Raw genomic sequence first — 16,671 nt, 5'->3', positions numbered from 1 at the left:
ACCGAGGCAATGCTCCTTTCTGGTCACTCCATATCAGAGAACCCAAGATGATGACATGCCACACCACTGGTGAAGCTGACCTTGATCATACAGTCAAGTTCACGGATGTCAAGTCTCTGTCCTGTATTCTGTACTTCCTATGCTCGACTGTCAAACTCACACTTCATAGCACTTTATCATCAACTGACAATGTGACATATTTTACTTTTTGATTTTTTTTCTCTCTTTTTTGTTGTTATCTTTCCATGCTAGAATATAGCTTGCCCAGAGCAGAGATCTTTGCTCATTTTTTCATTTATCTCCAGCACCTGGAGCAGTTCCAAGGGATATTTAATAAACATCTGGGAACAAAAGGATAGCCCTCATTACAGTCTGTAATTTTGTGTATTTGTGTGCATGCCTGGTTATTGCCTAAGCCTGCATCTGCTAGGCTCACCGTTTACATCTTTGTCCTAGCTCCCTGCCTGATTCCCTGTAGGAACCACTTAAACAGTAGCCTTCAAATGATAGAGTTAAATAAACAAGGGTAGGCTAGCCAAGGTTGTTCCATGGGGTGTGAAGCGCTTTCTCTGGAGACCAAGGTCATTCTTTCTGGTCTGGGTTTCTGCTGGGAATGGTGGGGGAAGGAATCCTGGGCCCTTGAACCATTCCTCTGCTCTCTGAAGTCCACAGTGGGGAGGGCCTCAGAGTGCATGTAGTCAGAGAGGGAAGCGAAGATGGGTGCCTAAGAACAGCAGTGAATCTGGTAATAGCTTCCAAGGAACTCAAAGATGGGTGACTTTGAGCTATGTCCTCACCAAATCCATATGTTAAAGTCCTAACCCCAGTACCTCAGAATGTGGCTATATTCAAAGGTGGCATCTTTAAAAGGGTGATTAAGTTAAAATTAAGGTGGGTCCCCATCCAACATGGGCTTCCCTGGTAGCTCAGATGGTAAAGAAAATGCCTACAGCGAAGGAGACCTGGGTTCAATCCCTGGGTCAGGAAGATCCTCTGGAGAAGGGAAAGGCTATCCACTCCAGTATTCTTGCCTGGAGAGCCCCATGGACAGACCATGGGGTTGCAAAGAGTCGGACACAACTGAGCGACTAGCACTACTACCATCCGACTCGACTGATGAAGATTGGAAGGGGAGGGGATCCAGAGGGAGAAGATCAAGAGGGAAGCCCACGTGAGGACACAGAGAGACGACTGCCATCTGCAGACACCAAAGACAGCCCTCAGAGAGAAACAGCCCTGGAGACACCTGATCTCAGACTTCCAGCCTCCAGGACTGTGAGATAATACATGTCTGTTGTCAAGCTGCCCCATCTGTGGAATTTCGTTATGGCAACCCTAGAAAATGAATATAAGGGCTAAGAAAGAAGGTCCAGAGGTGGGTGTGTGTGCATGCCTAGTCGCTTCATTCGTGTCTGATTCTTTGTGATCCTGTGGACTGTAGCCCAAAAGGCTCCTCTGTCCATGGGATTCTCCAGGCAAGAATACTGGAGTGGGTTGCCATGCCCTCCTCCAAGGGATCTTCCTGAACCAGGGATTGAACCTGTGTCTCTTATATCTCCTGCACTGGTAGGCGGGTTCTTTACCACTAGTGCCAGCTGGGAAGGCCCCGGATGGGGACAGCCATGCCTATAATGCAGGCACCTATAAGACAGGTCTGGTGGGGTCGATGGAGGAGCAGGTGTGGATGGGTGTGAAAGCCCCCGCTAAAGGGCTGTGTGAGGCATCTACGGACACACAGGTGGAAGAGCGAGGGCCTGGAAGGGGTCCAGGGAGTGACTTAGGTGTGGTGAGGATGGTCAAACTACGCTGAAGCTCAGGATGAGAGAGAAGTGTCCAGGGTCCCTGTCACTGGACCACAAGCATCGCCCCCTCTTCCCTCCTTGCTCTCCTCCCCACGTGGCCCTGGCCCACACTGAAGCCACCACCATCTCCCGTGCACACTGCAGCTTCCTCAGCCACACTCTGCTTCAGCTGTTCCCCCGGCCAGACGGCCCAGCCCTGTACCCAAATCTGCTGCCCATGAAGCCCTATCTGCTCACTTTAGGTCACTTCTTTGGCAAAAATCTCACCTGCTCCCTCAGAATGTAACCCTCCTTCTCTCTCTGTCTGAGTGGCTCTATCGATCTGTTCATCCCAGGATGGTGAGACAATTGACTCACGTGAGCGGTGCTGACTCCCAGCTCAGAGTTTCCCTCCAGGCCCCCCCCCAAATCAGCTGCCCCGAGCCCGGGCTGGTTCCCCACATGGGGGCATTTAGTGACTATTTGCTGAGTGAACTTTAGACAGCGCTGGACCTTGGCCAGACACACGTGGTACAGTCAGGGCCTCCCCTGACCTTGGACTGGCTGAGTCAACACTGAGAGAAATATTTGCCAAAAAAAAAAAGACCAGGTGTTACGAAAGGAAAAGGCACCCAGGAGTGAGTCAGGCCCCATGAAGAGGCCCCATCCTCCCCAGCTTCCCAAGCCCGAGGCGCACACGCGAGGACAAGCCGCCTGGTGCTACTTGCAGCGTCTGCCCTGCCGCCAGCCCATACTCGTGCCATCTGGGCCCCCCGAGCCTGGGCCTCTCACTGGAGGGCTCTGGGCACGCACTCAGGCTGTCCTCTGTGAGATGGGGACTCTGATAGGCATGCAGGGTTGTCGAAGGATCAGAGATCACAGATGCAAAGTGTGGCCGGCACATAGTAAGTGCTCCTACCTCAGGGGATGGTCAAAGCTCGGGGTTCTGACCTTAGTTCTAAGGGGCACACACCTGCCACACAGGCAAGGGTCTCCTGAGCACAGGCTCATGAGAAGCAAGCCATGGGCATGCAGAGTGGGGTGACAGGCACTCACGGGTCAGACCTGGGGGCAGCGAATTAGGGGACCGTCTGAGACTAAGTGAAGGACTCCTTCACTCATTCATTCCTTGATGCTGGAATGTGCCTGATCCCCTTCATTTGACAGATGGGGAAGCGTCATGGGACTCATGAAGGAGGAGACTGAGCCTACCTGGATGACAGAGGAGCTGGTGCCCTGATGCACTTGACCTGGGCTTCTGTTTCCAGGTCATGTCTGCTCTGCAGCAGAGCCCAAGGCTGAGAGGGAGGTCCTGAGGCCACACTCCCAGGGTCCAATCCTGCCTCTACCACCAAGGAGCTGTGTGACTGGAGAGATTACCTGTTCCCAACAAGGCTCACCTTCCCTGTCTGTAAAATGGAAGTAAGAGGAGTGCCTGCCTGGTACAGGATATTGTGAAGGGTAAGTCTAACGATCCAGGTGAAGCAGCCAGCATTGGTCCTAGAACATGGTAAGCTAGGAATGTCACCATTCCCAGCACTGCCTCCAGAAGGACAATGACATCCAGTGTTTGCAAAATGCTTTATTGTTATTGCTGACACTAAAATCCACGGTTAGTCATTAGGGTCTTCAAATGACACTCTAGTATTCGCGTCAGGCCTCCATTCTTCCACACCTAGCCAAGCCCACGAGGTTGTAACTTAACCCACAGGACAGTACAATCCCGGGTTGGCCATGTCTACCCGGCTGTCCACCTGCTTTTCTTAAAAGATGAGTGGCACTTAAATGCATTGAAATCAACAGTGATTGGTGGGGAACATTCTAGCCTTTTTATATGATTTCAAGGATTCTTCAGTCCCTCACCTGACATGGGGAAACTGAAGTCCAGAGAGGGATAGTATTACCCAAAGTCACACAGCTGGGACAGAAGCCCGATTTCATACTCCCATCCCAGCATTTTTTTTCCAAGCCATGATGAACTGATAGCTGGTACTGCCAAAAGGTGGGAAGCTAGGCTTAGAGATACACTTCCTGTTGGAAATATCTACTGGAACAATGCTCCTACAGAAACTGGTGGTGTTGGGCTGGGTAACAGGTGCTTAGATTCTGGGCTTCTCTCTGCCACTAACATGCTGTGTGGCCTTGGGCAAGTCAACCAACCTCTCTGGGCCTCAGGGCTAATCTCCACTGATGAAAGGCAAGGGCAAAACCAAATGTTCTCCAAGGCACCCATGTCTTGCAATCATGTGAAAAAAAGCAGTCATCAGTGTTTTGATGATGTTCTTAATATTATGATTTGTGGGAGTCTCATTAGTCAACCAAACCTGTGTAAATCAGCAACTCCCAGCAGACAGACAGCCATCGTGCACATTCATCTTCCACTATGGAGGCCCCTTGAGAAATCCTCATCTCAAGGGCGAGTCACTTTGCCTAAGAAAAGGATGTGTTTGCTGTTCTTCACAATGAGCACCAGAAAAGGCCTGTTGAAGACTATCCTTTGAGAGCCCAATCGGGCAGATTTGAACGTGATGACCATCCCCGTGGCTGCAGCCGCTTGGGTTCCAGACTCATCCACCTCCACCACAGCTTTGTGCACCATCTACAGGGGAGACATCAGGCGTCACGGAGACATCAGGTGTCACGGAGCCACCAGGGGCAGGGAGATGCCATCGGGGGAAACAGCCAAGCTTCTGCCAATGGCACCACTATCTGAACTTCTGTGCTCCTGAGCCATGAAGCAGACAGGAGATGAGGTGACTGAACAATTACTGTGCCCCCAGGGCTTAGGGGTGAGTGCTCACATGTTTTTCATTGAATTCTCACTGCCTCTCACAGCAAGGGTGTGACTCTCTGAGTTTATAGAGAGAAAGGAGGCTCAGAGAGGTCTAGTAAATGCTGGAGGTCACGCAGTAAGTGAAGGAGTCAGCCTCTGATTCTTAGGTTTGATTGCTTAAGACAAGACACCTGCAAGACACGGCGCTGGATACAGCTTCCCACTGCTCAGAGGACAAGAGGCAAAGTGAAACCTTTGCTTCTTGAGGGAAAAGAGGAGAGAGAGAGAGAGAGAAAGAATATGGAATGAGGGATGGGGTGAATAGAATGGAATAGAATATAACAGAAAAGGATAGAAGTTTCTAGAAGCAGGTGCTCAGGAGCTTCTGGGCTCACCTCAGAGACCCGGATGCTGGAGTGGTTGGAGATGCCGGTCAGGTCGGCGTCGGAGGTGAAGATGTCTCTGATCCCCAGCTTGGGGAGGACTTCCTCCAGCTGATAGGAGCCCTCAATAGAGAACTTGGGAAGATAAAGCTCAAGCCGCCTGGAAAGAGAAGAGGACCTTTTCTTAGACTCTCTGAGAGCACTGGCTCATATTACTGCTATCTCTAGGTTTCCTAATGCTCCTCCAACCTGTTGTCTAGAAAGGAACCCATCCAACTCTGGACTTGGACCTGAGCTGTCCCCAGTGGTCACTGCCCACTCAGATGTCCCACCAGAAAACCCAGCTTCCAGCCCTGCTCCCTCCAGCTAGGGGACTCAGGCCCCAGAGCTGGGACATCACATGATGCTTCTGGGCTTGGAGGCAGGTCCTGGGCCAGGTGAGTGCTCCCACCACTGCCGTGTGGCCCTGTGGGTGTGCCGCAGCAGGCTGGCCCAGAGTAGTGTGAAGAATACCTCTTCATGGGCATCCTGAGCCACTTCTTGAGTGTTTTTTCCTTCAGGCCATTTTCCACCTGCTCCATTTCCCCCTCGCGGGGGAGAATGAAGAAGGCAGTGGCGTTCCCTTGGTAGGGGACCCCCACCACCTTGCAGGAGAGGTTTCGGTCCAGGAGGTAGTAAAACTGGTCCTGTTGTTTCATCATGGGGACCCGCACCACCGTCTCTGGGGTCACGTAGAAGTCCTGCTCGTGGGTGCTTTTGAGGTTGAAGCTTGTCTCCCACTTAGCTACAGATTGAAATGGAAAAGGAATTAGAAATTGTCAGCTACCAATGAAAAGTGTGCTCACAGTAAACCTACCAGAGAGCATCCTCTTTAGAGCAGTATCGTTGGGAGAAGTGACAGCAAAGCCTCTTCAATATAAAGACAAGCCCCTTCTTAATTCAGGGGACAGACTAGAACTTTGTGGGGCTATGCTCCCACATTTGCAAAACAAGGAGGTTGGTTTTCATGTCTTCGGGCACCCTTTACCCTAAATGCTGTTTGTCTGGTTCTCTGATGTTGGTACTCAAGCTCAAATATCCCACTGAGGAGGGTGAGTTCTTCTCTTTTCCATTCTTTTCCCAATATTGAATTTCAATCTAGGTTTGGAGGAAAGGTTCATAAGGGTCCTGAAAAAAACATGATTTTTCCTGCTGGGAAGTCTTTGGTTGTGCTTCTTGCTCAGTCTGTTTCATATGGGTATTTTGTTCAAAGTGATACAAGTAATTGCTTTCATCTTCTTGCTAAGTCGCTTCAGTCGTGTCGGACTCTGTGCAACCCCATAGATGGCAGCCCACCAGGCTCCGCTGTCCCTGGGATTCTCCAGGCAAGAACACTGGAGTGGGTTGCCATTTCCTTCTCCAATGCATGAAAGTGAAAAGTAAAAGTGAAGTCGCTCAGTCGTGTCCGACTCTTAGCGACCCAATGGACTGCAGCCTACCAGGCTCCTCGATCCATGGGATCTGCCAGGTAAGAGTACTGGAGTGGGCTGCCATTGCCTTCTCCATTCATCTTCTTAGTAGTTATCAAATATAGATCCAACTCCCACGGGCCAGTTAGCTTACTTCACAGCTGTCCTCTGAAGCCTAGACCTGGACATGAGGACAAGAACTCTTAGAAGGCAAGCTTGATCCTCACTCTCTGTGACCACAGGAAGGGGGTTTGGGTACCAATTTAACTAGTTTCCTCTTTCCCTTTCTCCCCACTCCCCTCTCTATCTTCAGTCAGGGCCCCATATAGGGTGCTCAGGACTCAGCATCTAGAAGGAGAAGCAGGCATACAAGCCGAGATGAGTAGGGATATTTACAAGAAATGCCAGGGAGACAAAGATGGGGAGACTGACTCTCAAGTGGGGGAGAGAAGACAATTCAGAGGAATAGGTTCTTGTCCCAGAATTTCTGGGCTAAGGAACCAGCTCCCAGGAAGGCACAGAGGTGAGGACGTGGGTGCCTCAGAGCAGCTGGCAAAAGCCCTCTAAGGCACGTCTAAGACCCACAGTCCTTCCCTGAGTAGCCATGGTGTCCGTTTCTTTGGCATCGTGGCCTTGACAAACTCATGCTTCAGAGTTTATGTGGATGCTGTGGCTTTAAGTGTTCCTGGGGGCCCAAATAGGAGCTGGCTTTTCCCCAGTGGAGGAAACAGCATCAGGCTCTTTATACCACCTGAAGCATTAAGAGGGGCTTCCCTGGTGGCTCAGCGGTAAAGAATCTGCTTGCAATGCAGGAGATGCAGATTCAACCCCTGGGTTGGGGAGATCCCCTGGAGGAGGGCATGGCAACCCACTCTGGTATTCTTGTCCACAGAATCCCATGAACAGAGGAGCCTGGCAGGCTACACAGAGTCCAACACAACTGAAGCGACTAAACACACACATACGCACCAAGAAGGCTAAGAAGGCATCGTCTCACCTGGCTGACCGTTGACTTCACTCTATCATCAGGGACCAGAGAGTACTAAACCCCCTCCCACTCGTTTATGTGTGTGGGAACTGGTTTTGTTTCGTCTTGGAGGGATTGGGGGTTTTTTGTTTTGTTTGTTTTTGACAAAAAGCATCTGCAAAGAGCAAGTTCAGATTCAAGCCCAAGGGTCTTACCTTTAAAGAAAATGTAATTCACCATGACCATGACCTGGGTGCCATCCAGGCTCTTTATCAAGTCCACAATCTTGCCTTTCGTTTGCTTTGCCACGTAATCATTGATCTTCTTCTTGGCCCCTTCGGGGTCCTCAAAGTTCGTGGGGAAAGTGTCTGCCAGGTACAGAGTCCTCATGGCACCCAGGAAGGCCTCCTGGATGGGCAACCTGGGCTTGGTGAACAGGGCGTTGCCCAGGCTCAGCTGGAGGCTGTCTTGGGGCTGCTGGAGCTCGCGCAGCAGCCTCTGGGAGGCGCTGTGGAGCTCCTCCTCCGAGCCTTCCCCCGGGCCGATGCCCAGGCCTTCCAGGATCTGCGCCTTCGTGTTGGATTGAGCACCCAGGGAGAGCATGGCCAGGCTCACGGTGATGCTCAGAGGGGAGAAGAAGATGTTCTGAGCGGGGGCGGCTGCGGCCAAGGCCCTGTAGAGGTCGAAGACAAAGTCCCTGCTGCCTGGCGGCGCCGTGGTAACCGCTGGCGGCACCTCCTGGATTTTCTTCTTTTGGGAGCGCCGGAGGGTGGCCATCCGCGGCCCGAGGAGCACCAGGCACAGGAAGAGACAGAGACGCATCGCGGCTAACCCCTCGTTCTGAAAGGGAGAGTGGGAAGATGACCTCAGAAAGGATGGGTGGCTAGCGCATCCTCTCCGTGAGAAGATCGGAAGATTAGGGGCAGGGCTGACCTTCCGAAGGGGGCGACCGTGCCCACCAGCAGCCTCAGAGGGCGATGATGAACCCCAGCAGCTGGGAGGGAGTGAGGTTTTAGAGAGCCCCAGAGGGGCGGAAGGACAGAGGCTCGGGGACGTGGGTATCTATGGCAGGGAGAAGAAGGACAGGCGGAGGAGTGAGACCCCTGTGGGCACTGGGCAAGAAGACGCTTCTCATCCATAGGGAAGTACCCATCACAGAGGACTGAGGATTCTGCCTGCTCAGCAGCTCTGAGGTTACCAGAAGCTGAGCAGCCTGTATCCCTGAATGACCCCTATCCCTCACTTTCTTGCTGGGGCGTAGCATTTGCAATACCTCATTTCCTGCTATGAGCTCAGGGTAGCTACTCCCCGTGGTCTCAGCCACACTGCTGGATTTGTCCCTGTTCATTCGGAGCATCCAGGTGGTGGGCAGAGTGCCAGGCTCCTGTGCTTCATGCGTGAACACAGGATACCATCAGTCTCCCTCTCCTTCCCCAGGGGCTGCTCTAGGACCCCATAAAGCCACCCAGTCCCTCATCAGAGGCACCTTCCTCCCTTAAGGAAATTCTGTCCTCTTACTGTTAGCTCCCAGGGCTTCCCTGGTGGCTCAGTCAGTAAAGAATCTGCCTGCAGTGCAGGAGACCCAGGCTCAATCCCTGGGTCGGGAAAATCCCCTGGAGAAGGAAATGGCAACCCACTCCAGTATCCTTGCCTGGAACCTGGTGGGCTGCAGTCCACAGGGTCGCAAAGAGTCAAGCACAACTGAGCAACTAACACACACAGTGTGAGCTCCCAGACTACCCTCTTCTTCTGTGATGGGCTGAATTGTGCCCCCCAAATCCATACACTGATGTCCAGAAACCCAAGACCCCCAAATGTGACTGTGTTTGGAGACAGGGCCTTTAAGAGGCAGTTAAATTAAAATGGGGGCTTCCCTGGTGGCTCAGAGGTTAAAGCGTCTGCCTTCAATGTGGGAGACCTGGGTTCGATCCCTGGGTTGGGAAGATCCCCTGGAGAAGGAAACGGTAACCCACTCCAGTACTCTTGCCTGGAGGATCCCATGGACAGAGAAGCCTGGTAGGCTACAGTGCTCCTGCTGCTGCTGCTAAGTCGCTTCAGTCGTGTCTGACTCTGTGCGACCCCTAGACGGCAGCCCATCAGGCTCCCCCGTCCCTGGGATTCTCCAGGCAAGAACGCTGGAGTGGGTTGCCATTTCCTTCTCCGATGCATGAAAGTAAAAAGTGAAAGTGAAATCGCTCAGTCGTGTCTGACTCTTAGCGACCCCATGGACTGCAGCCTACCAGGTTCCTCCATCCATGGGATTTTCCAGGCAAGAGTACTGGAATGGGGTGCCATTGCCTTCTCCGAGGCTACAGTCCACAGGGTTGCAGAGTCCAACACGACTGAGCGACTTCACTTTCTTAAGTTAAAATGAGGTCTTTGGAGCAGGGCCCTGATCCAGTGCGACTGGTGTCCTTGAAAGAAAAGATTAGAAAACAGACTTATGGACAAGGGCATGCGAGGAAGCAGAGGGTGAGACAAATGGAGAGAACAGCATGGAAGCAGATACACTAACATATGGAAAATAGCCAGTGGAAATTTGCTGTGTGACTCAGGGAACTCAAACTGGGGCTCTGTAACAACCTGGAGGGCTGGAAAAGGGTGGGACGTGGGACGGAGGTTCAAGAAGGAGGGCACATATGTATACCTATGGCTGATTATGTTGATGTATTGATATAAATCAAACCAATATTGTAAAGCAATCATCACTCAATTAAAAATAAATATAATCAAGGATTTAAAAAAGAAAAAAAAAGATTAGGACACAGACACACGCAGACTGAGGGGTGACCACACGAGAAATGTGGGGACACAGGAAGGAGAAGGAGACAATCGCAGACAAGCCAAGCAGCAAGGCCCCAGGAGGAACCCGCCCTGCCAACACCTTGACCTTGGCCTTCCAGCCTCCAGGACTGTGAGACCATGAAGGTGTATTGTTTGACCTTCCTGGCGCTCTTCTTTGCCTCCCCCAGATAGGATGCCCTCACCTCTTGTCTCTCTACAGACTCTCAGGTGGGCTCTGGGTCTCTGCCATCATTCTGGCTTGTCCTCCACCCTCAGTCTCTCCCCTGCCACCTACCTAGACTCCCCCTGTCTACCCAGAAACTGTTCCTGTGCCTGGGCCTCCTAAAGCCCTCCTTCCACCCACTGTGAACAGCACAGACTCTAAAGGCAGCAGTCCGGGTTCAAATCCCAACCTCACTGCTCCTCCAAGTGTGATATGGAGCAAGTGTTGCTGCCTGTAGACGGAGGTCAGGACAGAACCCACACCAGGAGTGGCTGAGGCTTTAAGGAGTCCACATAAGCAATGGCTTGGAACCGGGCCCTATGCAGACGTGCTGTCCAAGTGTGAGCTGGCAGTGTGGCCACGATGGACCAAAGCCCCACTCGAGACCCCCGCTTCCCCAGCTGTATGCAGGGGCACACGCTTTCACACACACGCTCTCACGGGAGCCCAGTGGCAGCCAGACAACTAATTCCCACGATGGGCCCGGTGTGCATCCCCTTCAGCTGGGTGTGCTCCCCCCATGGACACCATGACATCAGGCCCCCCAGGCTCAGGGCGAGCATGGCCACAGAGTCACAGACCCATGCAAAACCAAAGGGCCCCCCACTGCTGCATTGGATATGGCTGGTGGGAGGACACCAGTGAGCCTGGGGGTCCGTGGACCCTCCTGTCTTTGAATGAAACTGATGGACTCAAGCAAGTCACACTCAGCACTCCTGGCCTCCAAATTGTACCCGAGGGCCTCTCGCCTTCTGAGATGGCCCACACTCTGTGGATTGTTTCTACCAGGGCTGTTCTCATCTTCTGAGACAAACCAGATTCTGTCTATGCAATGTGTGTCAGTTTAAATAAATAAATCTACTTCTCACATTATCAAAAACAAACAAAAAATAAACTACACCTGAGCCCACCAAGGAAGTTCATTTAGGGTGTTCCGTCTGCCGAACCTCCAGTGACCCTGAGCCAAACACAGCGGCTTCAGAGGTCCCGGTGCCCATGGGAGGCCCAGGTGCACTGACAGCACTTGCCACTGCTGGGTGCTGCGATGTCTCAACACACATCAGTCCCTTTAGCCTCACACACACCCGTGGACGCAGGTTCGATTACGGGCTATGAGGCAGGAGGTAGATGGACTCCCAGGGGAAGAGCGATTGGAGATTCATTTTCTGTGGACCGAAACTCCAAGACGAGAATAGCAGGACAAGTAAGGGAGTGGGCTGGACCCTACCCAGAAAACACGTTTCTCTTTCTTGAAGTCAGGAGACCTCCCTGACCACACATGACCAGACAGGCTTCTTGGAGGGCCAAGGAGTGATGTCAAGAAATGCTCTACCCGTGAGCCTCCTCGGTGGGATCCATCTTGGCTAAGAGATGCGTGTGCTCACATGGGAAGACCCTGAGCTATGCCAAACATGGACTGTGAACCAGGAAATCAAAATTGTTGGCCAAAGGAAACCTGGAAGAAATGCCCCATAAAAGTAATTCAAACTGCCATGAGGATGCGAACTCAGTGACTCTCCCTCTGAGTGTGCCTGTGTGTCTATCCACACTTACTGTACTCCTTTTCCTCCTAATACTTCACTCGTTTCACTACTTTCCATTTTGTGAGAATTCTTTTTTGCAAAGCAGAAGGACAGGGACTTGTCACTGACCACTGGTCTAGTGGCTAGGATCTGGTGCTCTCACCGCCGTGACCTGGCCTCAGTCTCTGGCTGGGAACCCAGGCTCTGCTCCAAGACTGTGCAGGCCGAGGCCACGAGATCAGCTCCGTTTTACAGACGGGTCGTCTGAGGCTCCGAGAGTTTGAGTCACTCGCTAGTAGTGGCAGAGCTTGGGCTCAGACCCAGTTCGGACCCTGAAAGCTCATGCTCTGAACTGCGACACCCTTCAGTTCCCCAGATCCCTGGTCCTCCCCTGTCTGTGTCACAGCCTTCCAATTTTGTATTCTCTGCCTCTGCAGAGAATTGAGAAATGGTCTGGGGACTCTGCTGGTGGCCCAGTGGTCATTAATTTGCTTTGCAGTGCAGGGAACATGGGTTCGATCTATGTTCGGGGAACTAAAACCCCACATGCTACAGAAAAACCAAGCCTATGCACCACAACTATTGAGCCTGGGTGCCATACGAGAGGGTGTGTGACCTACATCGAAGGACCCATAGGATGTAACAAAGAGCCTGCTTCCCCAAGGCAGCCAAATAAAAAAATAAACAAGAAGCAGTCCAGGCTTCCCATGCTGACACTCCCTTTTTGTTCCCACTTCGAGAGTGACCTTCACGAAGGTCTTTAAAGAGCATGGGTGGGTGGCGTGATCGTTGTGTCCTTTAGTCTGCAGAGTGTTAGAATCATCAGTGTAGCAGGATGCTGCTTAAGAAGCAACTCAGTTCAACCCTCCCTCTACACCCACACACAGATAACACTGAGCTGATAATTACCATGAAAGAAATGCATTCAAAGAATTGTTACAGGCCACAGAGGAGTTTCCTGCTTGGACAGCAGAGCCCAGGGGCAGCTGGTCAGGGAGCAGGAGTGAGAGTTCCAACCTCCCATCCTCCTGTCCCTGGCAACAGCCTGGTGACCTTGGGCCAGGCCCTTCCCCTCCCAGGCCTGGAGGTCTGGTGCTGTGGCCCCACCACTGGCCACCCCTCTGAAACACCAGCAATCTGATGGACTAAAGCTGCTTCTCTCAGGCTCCTCTGGGCTTCAGGTTTGGGGCCCAGAAAACCTTGCTCCATTTAGCTCTCTCCCTCTTATTGATGCCACTATTTATTAAGGACTGATTAAATGCTCTCTAAATATAACTACATTTCATCTTTACCCAAAGTATTATTAGTTCCATTTTACAGCCAAATAAACTGAGTCTTCTCTGATGGCTCAGTGGTAAAGAATCTGCCTACCAATGCAGGAGATGTGGGTTTAATCCCAGGGTTGGATAGATCCCCTGAAGAAGGAAATGGCAATACACTCCAGTATTCTTGTTTGGTAAATCCCATGGACAGAGGAGCCTGGCGGGCAACAGTCCATGGGGTCACAAAAGAGTTGAACCCGACTTAACTAAACAACAGCAAGAAACTGAGGCTTAGCAAAATGGAATAGCTCGTTCCAGCCAGTGAGTAATAGATCTGGGTTAAAATCCAGACTCTGACTGGTGTACATGCTGCCTCTTGGCTCCGATTTATGAGGATGACATGCTGTTCCCCCTCTTCTGATTCCCAGGTGTCTCCTAACCTGCTCACCTGAAATAGCTCATTCATGTTCCTTGTCTGCCTGCAATGCAGGAGACCCAGGTTGGAGCCCTGGATTGGGGAGATCCCCTGGAGAAGGAAATGGCAATCCACTCCAGTGTTCTTGCCTGGAGAATCCCATGGACAGAGGAACCTGGTGGGCTACAGTCCATGGGGTCACAAAGAGCTGGGCACAACTGAGCAACTAACACTTCACTTCATAGCAACATGGAGTTGGTATCATTGTCACAATTGTCCAGGAGAGGAAACAGAGGGTCAGAGAGGTTACTCTTGAGACAGTAGAGGCCTGGGGGTGCTCATTTCAGGTTTCTGAGTTTCTAAGTCCAGGCTTTGCAATTGCACTCATGGGCCTCTGGGGGCAAATATACAGCTTACAGAGTTTCGTGCCAACCTTGAGCCAGTGGAAAGTCTTCAGGCTCTGTGAACCTGGCTCTCAGGAGACCAGCCCCCACTGAGTGCTGGCAGAGCCTGGCCTGGCTGACGCTCTCCTGGGTGCCTGACGCCAGTGTGTCTGCAGAGATGCTCCCACGTGTCAGAGGGAAGAGAGCAAATTGATTGGGCTGATCTGGCACCCCAGGCCAAAGGGACTTGCGATGACAGAGGCTGGGCATCGGATAGGCACGTCCTTAGAGGTCCTCCCACTGGTGTCCCACCATCCAGCCTGGAAATCTGCTGGTGTTTATTCCAAATGTTAGGCAACAAAGTCCCACCAAGGTCGACTTTGGACTCAGCTGTGGGAGGTGGCCGTGTGGCTCAGGAGGGTCTGTCTACTATCTGCTAATTACACAAAGAGAGATAGGACTTGGAGCCCAGGCAGAGAGGGAGAGATAAAACACAACTTCCCCTAGATCCTGCAGGCCAGGGGGGAAGAGCTTTCTGGAATCAGGGGCCTGGGCCTTTCTTAACCTCCCTCTCTATCTCCAGACCATCAGCAGGGCTTGTCGGTTTCTAGCTCTGAAATCTGCCTGCCTCGCCGCATTTTCCTTGCTATCATCCCAGTGGAAGCCTCTTTTTCCTGGACTCTGCTTATCCTGCCCCTGAGAGCCCTTTGACAGACATAAGTATATTCTGAAATAATCCCCTTCGATCACAAACACGGGCAGGGCCCTCCCTTGCCTAAAGACACCATTGCTGCCCACTGGCTCGGTAAAACCTAACTGTGATTACACGATAACCCATGAGGCTGCCAGCTCTGTCTGGCTCTCACCAGCCGCACCTGACCAGCTCTGCCTCCCAGGACACAAGTCTTGTTTTTCAGTTCCTAACACAGAAGCCCTGTCCTAGTCCTGGGCCCTTGTACACTCTACCCTCCCTCCTGGAAACCTTTCCCCGCCTCTTCACTAACGCCACCTGCTCTCTGGGTCCAGGCTTCCACTTATCCTGATGGCACCCTGTCCACACCTGGCCATACCCTCACCACTGCTATTCTCTATAAGGGCTCCTTTGACTGTTTCTCTCATGGCTCCACCAGTTACAGAAGTGAAATTACATATGCGTGTGCTGCGGGCTTCTTTTGTCCAAGCCTTTCCCCCACTAGAACCTGTGCTTGCAAGAAAGGACCTCCGTCTCTACTGGTCCCGCCATGACGCGTTCAGTCAAGAGGTGGTGCTCCAGCACTCCTGTGGAATGAATGGATGAGTGGATGGATGACTGGACTCGGGCTCCTTCTCTGTAATTCAGAGGTGTTAGAACATGTGCTGGCCACCGAGTCATGGAAGTGAGCCAGTCTGGGCATCCAGGGCTGAGCCCTGGCATTCCTGGGGCTAACTTGCCAGCTGACCTTGAATAACTTCCGCACTGAAGCTAAGCTTCAGTTTCCTTTCTCTTTCTTTTCTAATACTTTATTGAGGTCGGACTGACCTGCCAAAGGCTGTACATATTTACTGTACACAATTTGATGAGTTTGGAGAGCAGGGAAGTACACACCTGTGAAATCATCACTGCCATCCACCACTTCCCGAAGTTCCCTCCCACCCCCTTTATTCTTCAAGCTGTGGTTTCTTGATCTGTCAATAGGATGTCGGCCCAGAGGAGCAGTTTCCCTTTTATTGTTGTGTTTCATGCGCAAAGCCTTATCTTTAGAAAAACTGAAAATTCCACTCACTGTATGTCTACATTTTCTTACTTAGCAAATGGCCAAATGACCACTCTGGGTGGCAACCTCCTGGCAGGCCAGCCTTATCTTAGGGAAACAGATTGTATTCGATCATTTTTCCTGATTTCTGAAGGTGAAACATTCCAGGCACAGAAAACAATAGAAGCTATGGTTTGTCCAGCATGTTCCGGGGACCAGACGTTGTGTCCGCACCACTTAGTTCAGGGTTTCTCAGGACTATTGGCACTTCGAGCCAGGTCGTTCAGTGGGGGCTGTCCTGTGTAGCGTAGAGTATTCACAGTATCCCTGGCCTGTCCTCTCCTCCTGGAAGCCAACAGCAGCCCCCAATCCAGTTATGACAACTAAAAATGCCTCCAGATGAAGCAGTGCCCAAGAGGCAAATCACACTTGGGTGAGAATCACCACTTTATTTAATCTTCAGGCCCTGGCTTCCTCCCTCCCCACCACTGTCCTGCTCACCCTGGGACACCTCCAGAGTTTTTAAGCCCTCCAAATGCCATAACTCCAGAGGCCATACCCCCACTCCCCCACCACCACCCTAAGCCCCACAGGTCCTCGGTCCACACTGCCTGTACTTACTCTGTCCGGTGATGAGTGTGCACACAGCAGAGGCGACTGTCCGTAGGGCTTGGTAGAGAACTGGCTGGACTAGAGCCAGGTTCTGTCACTAACCAAGCAGAGCCCTGACTCTGCCTCTCCCCTGGCCCCGCCCCTTCTGGGGCTCCTCCCCTTCCCTGGCTCCTCCCTGTCCAGTCGTTTGCAGGGCTGAGCTCTGACCAGGATCAGCCCCTCACTGCCCTGAAAACCCTACACCAGCCACCACTGCTATGGCACAAACACCTCAGGTGGACCAGGCTGGACAGGTGACCAGCTGTCCAGACACAAAGAGAGACACCCTTCCAAACCCTCTTTAGCTTCGTTTCCTGCAGCCAATTTGCTGCAAATCTGGGGAAA

The 16,671-nt window shown here is 52.1% G+C and overlaps 1 protein-coding gene across 1 annotated transcript; it reads right to left on the bottom strand.

The window, feature by feature from the left end:
• Positions 1-3,345: 3,345 nt before the first annotated feature.
• On the bottom strand, positions 3,346-16,408 carry SERPINA5 (serpin family A member 5). The gene is made up of 5 exons (XM_027521327.1): positions 16,297-16,408; positions 7,568-8,192; positions 5,451-5,721; positions 4,950-5,097; positions 3,346-4,380 (listed from the first exon to the last, which is right to left on the bottom strand). Exons 2-5 carry the CDS (start codon positions 8,172-8,174, stop codon positions 4,192-4,194), a joined length of 1,215 nt encoding a protein of 404 aa, XP_027377128.1. The 5' UTR covers positions 8,175-8,192; positions 16,297-16,408; the 3' UTR covers positions 3,346-4,191.
• Positions 16,409-16,671: the final 263 nt, after the last annotated feature.

Source organism: Bos indicus x Bos taurus, chromosome 21 (genome assembly GCF_003369695.1).
Source record: "Bos indicus x Bos taurus breed Angus x Brahman F1 hybrid chromosome 21, Bos_hybrid_MaternalHap_v2.0, whole genome shotgun sequence".
Lineage (NCBI taxonomy): Eukaryota > Metazoa > Chordata > Mammalia > Artiodactyla > Bovidae > Bos > Bos indicus x Bos taurus.
The sequence above is the reverse complement of the archived record's forward strand: the minus strand, read 5'-3'. Positions and strand labels throughout refer to the sequence as shown.

Bases quoted from the DNA above. Each gene is read 5' to 3' on its own strand.
- SERPINA5 (XM_027521327.1), bottom strand. From the start codon at position 8,174: ATGCGTCTCTGTCTCTTCCTGTGCCTGGTGCTCCTCGGGCCGCGGATG. The intron at 5,098-5,450 runs GTATTCTTCACA...TTCTCTTTCCAG, and splicing joins CTCAGGATGCCCATGAAGAG to GCGGCTTGAGCTTTATCTTC. The intron at 4,381-4,949 runs GTGAGCCCAGAA...TCTCCCCTGTAG, and splicing joins CCAGCATCCGGGTCTCTGAG to ATGGTGCACAAAGCTGTGGT.